Source organism: Glycine soja, chromosome 3 (genome assembly GCF_004193775.1).
Source record: "Glycine soja cultivar W05 chromosome 3, ASM419377v2, whole genome shotgun sequence".
Taxonomy (NCBI): Eukaryota; Viridiplantae; Streptophyta; class Magnoliopsida; order Fabales; family Fabaceae; genus Glycine; species Glycine soja.
Window position 1 is genome coordinate 5,892,386 of NC_041004.1, and position 16,398 is coordinate 5,908,783.

The 16,398-nt window shown below is 34.3% G+C and overlaps 1 protein-coding gene across 1 annotated transcript; it reads left to right on the plus strand.

Annotated features, from left to right (window-relative positions):
• The first annotated feature begins 7,872 nt into the window (after positions 1-7,872).
• On the plus strand, positions 7,873-10,684 carry LOC114406044 (macrophage migration inhibitory factor homolog). The gene is made up of 3 exons (XM_028368588.1): positions 7,873-8,062; positions 9,541-9,741; positions 10,319-10,684. Exons 1-3 carry the CDS (start codon positions 7,952-7,954, stop codon positions 10,352-10,354), a joined length of 348 nt encoding a protein of 115 aa, XP_028224389.1. The 5' UTR covers positions 7,873-7,951; the 3' UTR covers positions 10,355-10,684.
• The last annotated feature ends 5,714 nt before the right edge of the window (positions 10,685-16,398 follow it).

Below are 16,398 nucleotides of genomic sequence, written 5' to 3' on the forward strand. Positions count from 1 at the left end.
TATATTCTAAGACGATTTCCTAAAAAATTCTCTTAGAATCTATAGAATCTATGAACAAGTTTAACCTATTTCTTTGGACACATCTGTGAATCCTATTTAGGTAATAAACAAAATAATTCATCAGCAAAAGTAAAGAGTTTTTAACGATATAAGATTTCTCAATTAATACAAATAAACATAACTAAATACCTCATGTGAAACAGGTCTCACAAGATGTCTCAACCATGCAATGAATGTATGAAGGGTTTTCCTCACATACTCAACCTTAGAAGTGGAAAAAGAGACTTAAGCATTACCATTGTAAACTTCTCCAACACACACCTTCACCACATCATCTGCATAAGGCATATGCATTGTGTATGGTTGACACCCCCTCATATACTTTTCTCAAGGCCATAAGGCGGGTAGAATGATCATGATGAATGTACAATCCCATAGTAGGTATGACATTAACAACATGTTTTTTTCTTGATAGATTGACAGCAATTTCAACATAGTTCTTCTTTGTGTTCACACGTGCACCTAATACTTGTATATATGCCTTAATCGGGAATGAGTGTTGCGATGCCATTTGGGTTAACTCAATTTTTATGACCTCCTTTAACTTTTGTTTAATTTTCTCTAGACTCTATTTATTCTTGTCTTCTACTTCTCTCCTCCACTCTTCGTTAAGCTTTCCTATTATCTCATCCAACTATTGTAGGTTGATCAATGTAGTTGAACTGTTGGAGCCATGTGATGCATTTTTGAAGTATTGGTTGATTGTGACACTGACTCCCGCAGCATGAATAGGACCTGGTTGGTCCGGTCGCCCAATCGTAGTGTTCAGTATATCTTGACAACCATGGGAAATAAAGCTTCCTTGTGTCGTTTGTTCTTGTAAGGAGTCATGTAACAAACAAAGCATGCTTATTTATCAAATGATGTTGTTATTATATAAATTACATGTGAAAATGAAAATGAACTAACAATTTTATCAGAAATTTCTTGTGTCGCCTCAAATGTCATCTACCCATATCGCTTTGTGCATGTCAACTTCCACTTCACATGTCTTTCAATAGAAGATGGAGGGTTGACAATCAATGGTCAATCCTCAATCTACATTGCCTCCTCTTGTCCTTTCTTCCTTTTCTTCTCCATAAATTTTTTCTCAAGCAAATCATAACCCCCATGAGACAGTAAGTGTGGACAGTTATTATATTTTTGAATTTCAGGAGCCTTCTTTCTAATTCCATGTGATAAATTAGATAGTTTTTTAACAAATTAATTAAAAAAATGATTTACAGATATGGAATTCAAACAAAAAAACATCCACAAATAACCTGCCAAGTTGGGGTTTTATGGCTTGGAACAAATTCCTCCCAACTCTATGGATCAAGACCATACTTAAAACAAAGAGTTTGGTCAGAATAAGTCTGATCATCTTGACCCTCCTTGTCTACATATACATATTTTGTGGTCAAGGATGACTTAATTTGCCTCCATCTTGTGGCCACTGATGACATCACCTTCTTCTTGGCATTGGATGCTTCTGGAATATTAAATTTTCCCTGCATCAAATATTGTTATGTAGATCATATTGAATCACAACCATTTCAACTTAAATCAAATAAAATACAAAAAAAATAGATAGCTTGCTAGACATACCATAAGGACATCCCAAATTAGATTTTTTAGAGATTCCGATACAACTTTCCAATTTGGATGGACAATAGGAATCTTTTCTCGAGCTATTGACCCCAAATAACTTTGGAACTTCTCTTTATGTGGGATTGAACCTCTCCTAGTTGTAGGATTGACATTAACCACTGGCCTGGGCTAATCTAAGTCTCTAACAGTCAAGTTTTGAAGTCATGTAGATTCTTTAGACCTTTTAGATGTACACTCCCGAAGGATCTAATGAATAGGGAGGCGACCTTGGTGGTGTTGCCATGACTCTGTGCAAATAAAACAAATTTAAAGTTAACATCAATTACAAGTAAACAAAAGTAATAAATTGTAAATATGCAAATAAAAATAATTGATTACATATTTTGGGGATATCATAAACATTACTTTATATAATATAATTACGTAGGAATGTTCTCCCATAAGTCTTCTTTGTTATCATTATGATTTGCAAGTACATCATCCACTTCATGTTCTTTAATTATTGAAGGCATGCATGTGGAGAAAGAATGAGTCTTAGAAATATCAATTGTTAAATCATTATTTTGGTGACTGATACCACTTGGTCTTCCTTGTAGAACCACTGACAATCTTGCATCACACAAATCTTGGACATAAAACATAAATCTTTGGGAGTCAACCACTTTGGTGAGTCTTAGCCCTTCGAGGAGAGCCACATACTCACCCTGATTGCATATGGCTTTGAAGTCAAAGCATAACAATTATGCCATGGTCACGTCGTTGGGTCCTTCCAGGATAACACTAGTTCCACTCCCATGCCAGTTAGAGGAGCCATCCACATGCATTGTCCACCATTCATGCTTGAATTGTGGCAGTAAAGGATGCAACTCGTTGTTGAAATCGGCTAGCACATGTGCCCGAATAGTACCTCTCAATTCATAGGCAATTTCATACTTTGAAAGTTTGATTGACCATCCCATCATTTGTCCTAGCAATTTGGGCTTGTGTAGTATTTTGGCTATGTGACAATTAGTCCGAGTAGTGATTTTAGGGCACTGAAAATATTGACGGAGATGGAAAGTAGTATTAACAAGTGCAAAGGCTACCTTTTCCATCAACCGGTACCTCATTTCTGGATCCTGTAGCACCCGACTTACGAAATACATTGGCCTCAACTCACTTCTATCTTCTTGTACCAATACTGCCTTTATGGCCTCATCTGAGACTGAAAGATAGAAAATCAGCTTCTTGCTAGTATCTAGTTTCGACAAGATGGGCGATGTTTGGGAATAGGTATGCATCCTTAGGGCATGCTCGATTCAAATCCGTGTAGCCTGTACACATCCTCTACTTCCCGTTCGGTTTTTTTACCATAACAACATTAGAAAGCCAAGTGGAGTAGTTGATTTCTCTAATGAATTGGGTAGACATCAACTTGGCCACTTCTTGTCGTATTATCCGACACCTCTTTTACCCCATCCTCTTCCTCTAGGCTATTTGCTTTGCATCTTTACATATGGCTAACCTATGACAATGAAAGCTTGGATCGATCTCGGGAATATCTACCGTGGACCATGCAAATAAGTCATCATGTCTAGATAACTTGTTGTGTTCAATTGCGATCATCATTGGGTAGTTGGTTTCCCAACTGAGTGACATTTCCTTCCCTAGTTCTTGGATTGAGCTTTAGTTCCTCCACCTCTCTAGTCTCTGTTCTAGCCTTTACACGGTGTACGACTTATAGGGCTTTTTCCTCTGGTCAATGTGCGTAGTTATTATGGTCCTAGGGTTTGACGGGAAATTCATCGCCAGGTGAGGGTTGAGACAACTACACCCAGGGCATTGAGTGAGGGGCGACCAAACTTAGTGTGAACATGCACTATCACATGTGAACATGCACTATCACGTATCATATTTTTAGTCTTTCCTGTAATCGCCCCTTATGTCCAAACTTAGTGTAATGCCAAATACAGTCCTTTATCCCTACCCGTTCTTAAGCAAAACCAAATAATGGGTCATCATGTGGGACGATCTTGGATTTAGGTATTTCCATCTACATAAAGGTGTTCCAAAACAATATATCGGTCGAGTTTCATTGGTCTACAAGGATCTTCATGACTATGCAATTGGATATCTCAACACTGATAACCATGGGGTCATCCTGTACTGGGTCAATTGCTTTGAAGTCATATGTTGTGAAAGTTATAAGTGACATTTTAGGTACTCGGTGCCGAGAGATCATGTTGATGGATCAGACTTGTTGAAAGTGTTATTTTCACGCGGAGGCGGTGGCCCCTCCCTAACAAAACCTCAGGCGATGGTGTTTATGACCCACCTCGGTTGGTCGAGGGGTTTCTCCTTTCTCTCCCTCAAGCAGCTTCAGCTTCTCAGCCTTTTTGACCAACCTGCATGTTCTCGGTCCCTCTCCTAACTAGACTTTGGTCGAGTCCTTCCCTCGGGCCTGTATGACTGTGGCTTATGAATGAACTCCTTTAGTTGGCCAAACTTGATGAGTTCTTTTATCTTGTCTTTCAAGTCACTACATTCCTCCGTTGAGTGACTACGATTGTGATGATACTGGTAATGTTTTGAGTAGTTGGCTTTCAGTAGAGTGTTATCTCTCTTAGGCATGGTTAAAATGCTCAAGGCCAAGGCCTAATCCATGATATGGGATCTACTAGCGGTAAGGGGAACGTAATGAGCATAATGTGGTTCTCGTGGGGGCTAATCATTCCTTTCGTCATCACAATTTTTTTCGGAGTTGGGCTTGTCATTGTATTTCTTGGTTGACACGACATCGGCCCGCACCTGATTCTTGTACTCAAACAACTCCTCAATCTAAAAATAGTTAGTTGTTCTTGTTTGTAGTTTGTCAAGATCACATTTCAGTTTCTTGCACAGACAGTTGACAAAAGGTCTCAACCATAACAGTGTTATCAAATAATGCATAGCCACAACTGGGTCAAGGTTTCAGATATTCACCCCCAACCTTTTTGAAATGTTCCATGAAGGTCTGTAAAGGTTCCTTCTTCTCCTGCCAAATGTTGACAAGGGTCACAGTCGTCAAATGGTGAGGTCGCCTAGTGGCAAATTTTGTGCCAAAATGGGCAATCAAGGTGTCGAATGAACCCATAGAGTTAGGGGGTATTCATATGAACCAATGAAGGTGTACATGCTCACTTGGGTGATGTACACATCCAAGTGTTTGTTTGGGTATGTGGTAGCATCATACTTTTCATTAGTCAAGTTCTTCCAATTGGAAGGAAGATTCACCTCCATGATGCTAGGGACAAAGAGGTTCTTAAACTACAACAATTGTCTTCCTAATGTGTTGAGAGACAGAGGAATAGTGTTCAGACACATGCTCTTATTGGTAGCTCTAGGCAAGCCAATTGTGGTTGAGTTAACTTCTCCTCCCTCAAACAAGCTAGCCTCAGGTTGTCGTGACCCATGGGCTTCCCGTAGGTGAGTATTCTTGCACTGAAGGGCGTCAACTTCTTTGATGTGGTGCCTTTGCATTTAAAAATTTGAGCCTGCAGTCTCTAAACTATTGAGGACAAGTCAATTTGGTCCTCAACGTGAATGTCTTTGTTGTGATGATTGACTGGTTGCTCCATCGTTGACATGTTCATTATAGGCCTTGTTATTTCCATGAACTCTTAGGGTCAAGATATATCTTACATGACCCCACGGTGGGAGCCAAAATGTTCCTGTCACAAATGAACCAAATACTTACCCTTATGTCGAAGGGTCTTTTATTGTGCCGAAGGGTCTTCTTTGATGGTTCTTCGCTAAAGTCTCCAGTTTGTGTGAGTCCAAAAGAGTAAGGGGGGTACCCGCAAAAGGCACTCCAACGCTCAAGTAAGAGTTTAGCTCAAAGTTGTAGATGATATCTAGTGAATATTCAAGAATGAATCTCTTATCTTACCTAGGGGGTTCACCCCAATTTATACTGACCTTAGTGGGCCTGGACGTCCTGATTACTAGTTGAATAATATACCTCTTAATCCTGCTTAAGTACTTATAATCAAGTAATTATCCTGAAGTGAGTATATTGGTAATAATCATGGCCAAATGGTACTTGTCCATTGCCTATGTTGAAGACCGGTACATGTTGTACAAAATATGTAGGTATGTGACCGAGAGGGTACTGAGTTTGGATGCGACATAACCTAACCAAGTGCTTTATCTAGTATAGGCTAAGATTTGCAAATTAAAACTAACATTTTCACTAAAATTTAAGTCAAACCACAACTCCACAAAAACCACATAAATCTAACAAAAACCAAAACTACACTGAAACCACAATCAACTTAGCTTGTGAGAAAGCATCTAAACAAGGAAAAAAAATCCATGCACTTTTTTATTATGAGAGCCTCAAAGAGCATAAAAGGGAAAAGCAATTACTTTGAGTGACCCATTTGAAAACAAAGGAAAAGAGGAATACCTAATTCCTAAACGTAGCTTAGTGTTTCAATTATACTTTAGTCTCAGATAAGCCTTATCTCCAAATCTCTTATGTGCGTGAGGTCTTCATTGAAACCACAGGATAGAAAAAGGTGTCATCATGTGTTCCAAAAACCCCTTTTCTTTTGATTCCTTTCCAGAAGCCATAGAAAAGAAAGGGAAAGGAAAACACAATTAAGAATAAGGAGATTCATGAGAGGGGAATGAAAAGAGTATATTTCATCTCAAATTTGGGAAAGAACGATTTTAGGTTTGGATTTGAAAAAGGAAACAATGTTGGAGGAAAAGCGAACGGTGAAATTAGTTAACAAAGCTTTTACCTAAGATTTTTAAAGCCCTTTTAATTAGATCTCATGATACGATCAGTTTTGAGTTTCGATGGGTGATGTATTTGTCAAATAACCATAAAAATCTATGCGAAACAAATTTTCCAACCTGTCCTACCAGCTAACCCTTTTGAACCTACCTAAACACCAACTTTTTTCTCAATTTTGGGTTAGGTCAATTATTTTTGTTTACCCCTACTTGTATTTGTGGTTAGTTGGTTTTTAGAAAAATTGGGCCTAGATGAGTGGGCCTTCAATTATGAGAATGGAACAATAAGTTTATTAAGCTATAGGGTGCAAAAAGAAGGAATGAAAAAGTCATAAACCTTCTCAAATCTTTGCATAATCTAAACCAATCTCATAAACACATTTTCTTGCTTCTTTCTTTCTTTTTTCTTCAAGATAATTTTCCCTTTAAAAGTAATGATCCTTGATTTACTCTCTTTAAAGAGAACACATCCAAAAATAAACCTTAAAAATTTGTCTACACTATATATATGTGTGTTAGGTAGTGGTAAAGATTCGATAAGGGTCCATTTCACTAACAACATTAACTCGATTACCATAATAATCATCATAGTGTTCATGTATTTAAGCATAATTAGTATTATAATAAAGGTATGTTAGAATTAGGCACTAGTTCTTAAAAATTATTGGTGAGAAAGAGACATTACTATTGGAGTTCTTCTTGATTATGACTCAATTGGTTATGGCTCGATATGCAAGGGAGTGACAAATTTCCCTGGGGCTAGTAATTTCAAGAATCTCAACCCCTAAAGTTGATTATTTTAAACTGAGCAACAATCTTAACTCACGTGTCTAATGCATTTGAAGATTTTGTCAATTGTGTTAAGATAAAAATAATAATCAAAATCGAGTTCCTAATTCTCATGTATTATATGAAATCAATTAGTATAACTTTCTAACTATCTAACTACAAAACTTTAATTCATTTTTTTTAAAAATAAATTATCATTAATTCTTCCTTTATTTTAAATTTGATTAAAAATACATTAAGATATAATATTAATAGTAAAATGCATAATATGAAAAAATTGTAATAAGTGAAACTAAGAAGGTTGTGGAAATAAATTATCTAAATGAAAAATACAAGATTTTAAAATTAATTTAAAAAATAAAATTATAACACTTTAAAAAAGTAATTTTATCCATAAATATCTCCATTTATATCATTTTATCGTGGAAATATCTATTTTTAGTTATTCTATTTTTATTTAAATATGTCTCTCTAAAACAAAAGAAGAAAACAAACAACTTCAAATCCTTGTCGTGGTACTAACTAATAAACTTCAAATTATATAAAAAAAGAACTTTACTTTTGACTTTTGAGGAAATAGAAAATAAGGAAATAAATAGTACTAATTTGGTTGGTAAAGGGCATTTTTGAGAGAGATATTTCCATCGATGCCTTCTTATAAAAACACGAGTAACGCGATATGTCGTTTAAGGGTTTCAAGTTATTGTGAGCAAAGAAAGATAGTGAGTGAAGTAACTGAAGAGAAGAAAAAATGCCGTGCCTCAACCTCAGCACCAACGTGTCCCTCGAAGGCGTCGACACCTCTTCCATCCTCGCCGAAGCCACCTCCTCCGTCGCCAACATCATCGGCAAACCCGAAGCCGTACGTTATTATTGTTTTTCTTTTTGCTATTTTATTTCCGCTGATTATTCGTAATTCGTGAAAAAAAATGGTAAATTTGAAATTAGATTTGGAAATGGTCGACTTTGGTCGCTTATCAGAGTGTTTCTTTTGCTGATTAAGTTTATATGTGGTGGTTAGTGGACTTGCTGGTGTGGATAAGGTGGGAACGGATTTTCTGTTATTTGCCTACAGTACCGTATTGAAGAATTTATAAAAATGAATAAATAAAAGTAGAAACTGGTAAAATGTCAACCAATTGAAAATCATGCCATTAAATGATTTTTAAGGTAGCTAATGGAGAAATTAGTAAATTTATGATATATGACAATTTGTTATAATTGGATCATGTTATAAAAAGCATTTACACTGTGTGCATATCTAAAAGAATAAATAATTTATACATTGACAATAAAGGTATTATCGCAATTCGCAATTCGCAATTGTCATTTATAATAATTGTCATTTACCGGTTTGACCCAGCCAAAGTGATGGAAGACGCTTTATTCCTAACATGGTCTTGGGTAAAGACCAGAGATAAAAAGTTCTGTCTTTCGTTTAACCATTGGTCCTCAAATCTTGGGGAATATTTTGGTTAGGTTGGGTTACTTTAATCAACATATGTAATGGGGCTACAGCTTGATTTTATTCATGCTGGTTGATGTTATTAGCTGCCTTGCACTTTTGTACAATTCACCAGCAGTACCTCTGGTGCTGCCGTTTCTATGATTAATAATATATATATATTTGTTGCCTTCCAAAAAAAAAACTGATAGTACATGTTTGTAATTAGCATTTTATTATTTTTATAATGAGTTATACCCATTTTTAAAATATGATTTCTCTCTCTGGTGATTTAAAATGTTAATTTTATTAATTTTACATATGTTATATTTTGGCTATGCAGATTCCTATGATTTTTTAAAAAAACAATCTTATTCTTGTGTCAATTTATTATCTTATAAAACTATCCTTGAGAAGGCTTCAAATAGTGGAATATCTTACTGATGGTTTGTTTTGCTAATGATAATGTATGTTTCCTGCTTTGCCTTCGTGTTTTGATTTGTTCGGTCGGACTGTTCTAAAGCCTAGGGCTGCTAAAAAACTAGTTGTTAAAAAATAACTATAACTAGTTATATAAAAGTAGTTATAAAATTATAACCAGTTTCATAGTTATGGTAATAAGACTATAATTAGTTTTATAGAAATTGTTATTTCAAATAACTTATTTTTATTCATTCATAATTGGTTATGTAATTGGTTTTAGATATAACCAGTTATATAACTAGTTTATTCATAATGGGTTGTATACCCATATTTTAAAAACAATAACAGGTTATATCAAAATATAACTAGTTATATAAAATTAGTTATGGTTATAGTTATATAAATACTCAAACCATGAGCACCCCTACTAAAGCCTTATCAAGTTAGTATTCTGCCCTTTGTTGATTTTGCAGTATGTGATGATTGTACTGAAAGGATCAGTACCCATAGCTTTTGGTGGGAATGAGCAGCCAGCAGCTTATGGAGAATTGGTTTCCATTGGTGGTCTTAACCCTAGTGTAAACAAGGAACTTAGTGCTGCAATTGCTTCAATTCTGGAAACCAAATTGTCAGTGCCGAAGTCGCGGTTCTTCTTGAAATTCTATGACACCAAGGCAAGTATTTTCACTTGAGCTGTCCTGAAAAGAAGGGTCATTCATTGCCCCTTATCTTTTTTCTTATTGCATTGTTCATATTTGTTGAGGTCTATCAGGGTCAAGAATACACAAAATGTTTGCTTGTTTTACTTACATCATTAATTCTCACTGTTCTAGACTGTTAGCATAGCCCCTTTTATAAGCTGTAATTAATAATTGAATAAATTGCACTGACTCTCCTGAGGTTTATTGAGATTTCACTCAATCCCCTGCTTTTTTAATGTTTGCAGCAACCTTCCTTATAGAGATATACGGTGTAATGTTTTTCAAACAATTAAGGGGGTTAATGTAATGTATATGATTGTCAATGTAATGTTTTTCAAAGGATTTGTGTAGGGGTAGAAAAAGGAAAGATATTTGGAGAAATTCAACGAGACCACTGGGAGTGTCAATATAATTTACTCTTATACTGCTATCTGTTTTCGTTTAACATTGATTCTCACTTTTTCCAGTGTCTGCTTTTACGCCCAAGATTTTTTTTTTTTAATTTTCGTGGCTGATGATTGATGGTAATGGTACTTTGTTTGTTATGCAGGGTTCCAACTTCGGATGGAATGGATCTACATTCTGAAATCCGAATTCCATGTTACATTGGTTGTGGTACCTTGAATGTTGGATGGAGTGTTCATTATGTTTCACCCGTGTTTATGTCTATGTTTGTATCATTATATAAGTACACTCGGGATTTCTGGTAGCCTAAGCGCAAACGTAACTTGCTTAATTGCAAGGATAAATGGGGATCATATGTGTTTGACACTTTTTGTGACAAACATTATCTGGCACCGCTTAAAATGATAATTTGTATTGATGATGCATTTTATGAATTAAGCTTGAAACCATAGATTTGATATGATCATCATGTTATTGCTTATTAATATGATACCATACTTGTTCTATGATAGTAATGGCAGGTTTTTGTGTAGTGTCAACTGTAGTTTATTTGAATCATGTTCCTTAAAATGAAAATTGGGGGCAAGGTAGTTTCTGCTCAGCGCTACAGTTAAGACTGGAGTGCATCAAGTTTTGCAGAGTACTAGAACTATGTGCTTTTATTTATTTTTTTTATTCTTCGACTTGCATACTTGGATGTTGGGACAGTCAAAAGAATCTTAAGTAGTTTTGAAATTTTGATTGGCTAACTTTTAAATATGTATGTATTTTGGTTATGGTAACAAATTAATATTTATCAATAAAAAAAACTGACAAAAGTTTGATTTGCAACTATGAAGCTATTTTTGGTTTCAATTTTCATGCCTTTATGCTTCTTTGAATTAGTGTTATGGTTGCCGTAAATTGGAATTTTTTAAGTAGTTTTGGTTCGTGTGTTTTGAAGCATAACCCTAATCTTTTGAACCAAAAAAATAGAATACAAAGACACAATTCTAACATGCTCCAATCACATAAGATGATCCAAATTGGGAGCTGAACTCAAGCATATGATTCATTTGACATTTGTCCTGTTAAAAGGTTCCGAATTCCATATTAAAATATGCTTCGTTTGCATTTGAAAATTGTTCTATCATCCTAACTCCTAAGCATATTGATAATTCTGGTGAACTTTAACTTAAGCATTCCCCAAACATATATGCATTCCAAAGTGATGCATATCTAGGTCAAACATTAACCTTGGTCCAAATAGATTGTTCTATCATCGTTCAATTCCTAAGAATGTTTATGGAGTCATAAATATTATAGTCATCTTCCGCTGAGAGATAAACCATATAGTGATTTTGAGCATTTATAATCTATATATGAACAGACCCTACCTTTCCTCACTCATGATGAATCTTGGCCTCAATCATCTTGAAGCTCACTTTTGCACAACACATTAACCAAGAGTCTAAGAGCATATACTTCCACGACGACACACACCATTCCACAAATTCTACCCTTAACCTGAACTTTTTTAATTAATTTTGCTAAAAGAAAATCTAAACCAAACATACATAAACTTATTTTTACAAAATAATTAAACCCCAGTAAAACAGTATATGTATATTAAAGCAATTTTATAAAAAAATTATTATTTTTTAAAATAAATACTTAATTAACCAACTGAAGATTTTGTTGATGAATAATTTATAAGTACTATTATAAACATGTTAATTTGAGCCTTGAGACATACTCTAATCATGATGAATTCTTATATTCAACTCAACTAAGTTTTTCTATATAAATAATTAACCTACTAATTTATCACACTTTGACCTAATTCTTTTTTACCCTAGATAAAATATATTTTAATCCTTATAATTTTGTTAAATCTTGTTTTTAGTTCCCAATTTTTCATATTATGCAATATAGTTCCTGTATTTTATAAAAAAAACGTGTTTTTAGTTCCTTCACACAATATAAAGTTAAAAAAGTGTAAAAACTAGGAAGTGTGACCAGAGACTAAAAACATTTATTTTTATATAAAATTCAGGGATTAAATCATACCAAAATTCAAAAACTAAAAACAAATTTCAACAAAAATATAGGATTAAAAACATATTATATTCTTTTATCGTCATCTATGATTCTCAGTCCTGAAAATAAGTTGATCAAAAGACTCACAAAACTAGAATTTTTGACATAAATAATACAAGAAAATTATTATCTACCCAAATGATACAAGCCCACTATTATTTACATCCATGATACAAATTATTGTTCATAGGTGAGAAATTGATTCTCCCCAAACCGATTTCTCAGCTCTCTTTTATTTTATTTGTTTCAATTCTTAGTTGTGAAATTGGTAACCGATGTGTTATTTTTTAAAATTAGCATGTTTATCTAGAGGATGTTTGATATCAAAGTAATATCATGTATGAAAGAATTTAGTGTCGGTCAAACTGATGCAAAATACCCAAATTGAATTATAAAAAATAAAATAAAATCTACTTATTTTATTAAAAAATACTTTTAAAAACATAAGTATTTTTCATTTATGTATAATTTTTCTTAAAAAATGGATTTTTTTTTTAAAATGTAGGTCATAATGTTTATTTTTTCGTTTTTTATTTATTTATTTGATTTTTTTATTTTTGTATTAAAATAGTTTTCTAATTTTTTTTACCCTTTGTTTTTAAAAAAAAATATGTTTGTTTTTTTTAAAAAAAAATCCCGGTATATCATGGTATGATTTTTCCAAGTTGTCATAGTTGTCTTCAATAGCTTTTTTCTTTGTCATCCATGCTTTGCGATACATGGTAGTGTATCCTTCAGTACTTTTGATGTGTGTTATTAAGGTTGACACCAAAGTTGATGGATCATTTTTTATTAGGTTATGGATGCTTTTACTGATCAATAAATACGACAACTTTGCATGATCTTGTGAGATTGAAGGATTTGAACATGTGTGGGGTTTATGGAGCTTTCTCATTTCACATTGCTTGGAGGCAAGGATGTATGATGCTCTCTACCTCCAAGAACAATTATCGCCATTACAAATGACAATTAACTTTGTTGGGTTCAATAGTTGTGTCTTATAGTTAACTCCTTTGCTCACATGATATTATTGCAAAGTATTTTGTACGTCTTGTTTCGTTAGGAAACACATACCTTCAAAGAGAGTCTCCACTTGATGTTGGACTTGTTCGCGATCCAAGTTATGCTCGTATTCAAAATCTTGAAAATAGGATTCTTCAAAAAATTTCATATGAAGTGGTATGAAGCATGATCTTACATTTATGATTGGTAAAACAGGTCAGGCTTATTCCTCGTCATCTTCCTCCTAGGGTTGATTGTGAAGAACTTCATCTTCGTCCTCACTAAAGGGACCATATTCTTCGTTAGGTAAGCCTGGCTGTGCTATGAACTTAGGCTCGCTTGGTGGGATGATCCTCAGTAGCATCGAATAGTTGTGAGCCAAAAAAATTGGTGGGAAATGGTCTAGAAATAAGTTGGGTGAAAGAATATGTGTTTGGTTCAAATATATTTTGTTCTTGTTGGGATAAAGATAAAGTGTCTTGGGTAGCATCTGGTAATTTTGAATAATGGGATGAAGGATAATATTGTGGTTGATAAGGTTTTGGTTCAGGGTTTGGGGTGGGGATTGTATTGCACTCGATGTTTGCATACAATTCGCAACATTGAAGAATCTCAGTATGAAGAATAATTAAAATCATACCTTTAACGTCTTCGTTGTTAACAAGTTAGACTATTGTAAATTTCAGCATTATGTGTTTCACTACTTAAGGGTATCGGAATCAAATATTGCATACTTGGTCTAATGGTTAAAGACAGAGGTGTTGGTGGATTTTTTTTCCAAGGCCTCAAGTGTGAGGCCTCACTTTGTTTCAAAGAACAGTGGGTTAGGGCTTTGAAAAGTATCCCCTTCATTTGTTTTGATGATTTCAACATTGTACTGCACTAACCATTTGATAAATAAGGAAGACATATTTTGTAATAAAAAAATAATAGATAACTAAATGTGACACATGGTTTGTGTTTAAAAACTTCGAAGAAAGTAAAAAAGTAAGGAAGTGTAGTGTGGATGTGTTCAACAAAGGTAGATTTGAGTGCTATATATAGGATTCAGGGTTAAGGGATTGTGATCTAGGGTCAAGGTAAGGGTTAGGGTTTGGAGCATTGGATTCACTGGGGTGAATAAATGAGGGTCTAGAACACATTGGATTCCTTGATGTGAGTAAATAAGGGTCTAAAATTCATTGGTTTCCCTGACGTGAGTAGATAAGGGTCTCAAATTAAATGGATTCTCTAACGTGAGTAAATAAGGGTTTGAAATACATTGGATTCATGTATGAGAGAAAAAAAAAGCACAAAAAACATCAAATAATAGTGGCTTTGTCTTCTCTTAAGTGTAGAATATATGGTTAGGGTTAAAGGTTTATGACCTAGGGTATGGGTTAGAGTTTGGAGCATTATATTCCTAATTGTGAATAGCTAAGGGTCTAAAAGCATTGGATTCCCTGACATGAGTAGATAAGGGTCTAAAATTAATTGGTTTCACTGACATGAGTAGATAAGGGTATGAAAGCATTGACGTGAGTAAATAAGGGTCTAAAAGCATTGGTTTCCCTAACATGAGCATATAAGGGTCTAAAATTAGTTGGTTTCCTTGAGGTGTGTAGATAAGGATTTGAAAGCATAGAATTCCCTGACGCGAGTAGATATGGGTTTGAAATTAATTGGATTCCTTTATGTGAGTAGATATAGGTCTAAAAGCATTGGGTTCCCTAACATAAGTAGATAAGGGTCTGAAATAAATTCGACTTGTAACCGAGACACACAAAGTGCATGAACCAAGTGGCAAAAGATACGAAAAAATTACGAAGACTTGAAGATTTCAATCCATTATGGCAACTTTTGTCACTTAGATTGTTATTTGTATAAGGCTTTTTGGTCAAAATAATGTTTTATTCCCATAGTTTTCATGTCAATAAATCCATTAAGACAACTATCGAGTCTTGATTCGACCCTCAAATGCATGAACCAATTTGCAAAAGATACAAAAAAATTACTAAGACTTGAAGATTTCAATCCACGAAGACAACTTTGATCACTTAGATTGTTATTTGTATCAGATGGTTTGGTCAAAATAATGTTTCATTCCCATAGTTTTAATGTCAATAAAGCCATTAAGACAACTATTAGGTCATGATTCGACTCTTAAACGCATTCAACAAATAGGGTAAAATGAAGAAAAAATTAGTAACACTTGAAGATTTCAATCCATATTTAAAACTTTTGGCATTAAAATAGAGATGACAACAAGTCAAAAACACAACAATGAAAAACACACATATGTGTCCTACAAATAATTAAATAATAAAATTTACTCAAATAAACTTTGGGGGGGGGGGGGGGGTTCAAAACTCAATTCAAGGTTCATTACTTTAGAGAGGTATTCATTCAAACCCTCAAAATTGAAAGAACTAACAAAAATTGGTGGTGGATGTGCACATGTTTGTGTGGGCGGGTCCACGATGGTAATATACAATTCCAGACATGTCAACTTCAAGATGTCTGTGTACATGGAAAACATAGTCATTACAACTTCATCATTGTGCAACATGAATGTCGTGTACTTGCCACAATAACCAACAAATAATACAAGTAAACAAAATTGTATATCCTTCACCACTTGACCATTTGGTAGACTTTAATGTTGTTTCCAATAGCCTGTTTCAAGGCATCAAATGACATTATGTTATCAAGTTGAATGATCTTTGGTGAACCGCTTACAAACGTTGAACCATGTATAGTTGTTATGATGAAGCCATCATAATACACAATCACATTGGCTGATGATGAAGCCATGATTTAGGGTTTAAGGTTAAGGTTTAGGATATATGGTTGCAGAAAGGTTTCTAGTTAAGGTGATGGATTAGACTTCCTCACTGCATACCATATTTATAATGTTTAATGGCTTGTGACATACACCTCAAAATGAATGGCCAAGATGCCACTGATAAAATCAACGGTCTAGATATCACCGAATGAAGCAACGAACATTGAATGAGGAAAATCCCACAAATAAAATCAACGGCCTAGATATCACCGATTGGATCAACAAACGTTGAATGGCCAAGTTGTCACCGACAAAATCAACAACCTAGATATCACTTAAATATATGTATTTTTGATAAATATTTAAGTAAATTATATTTA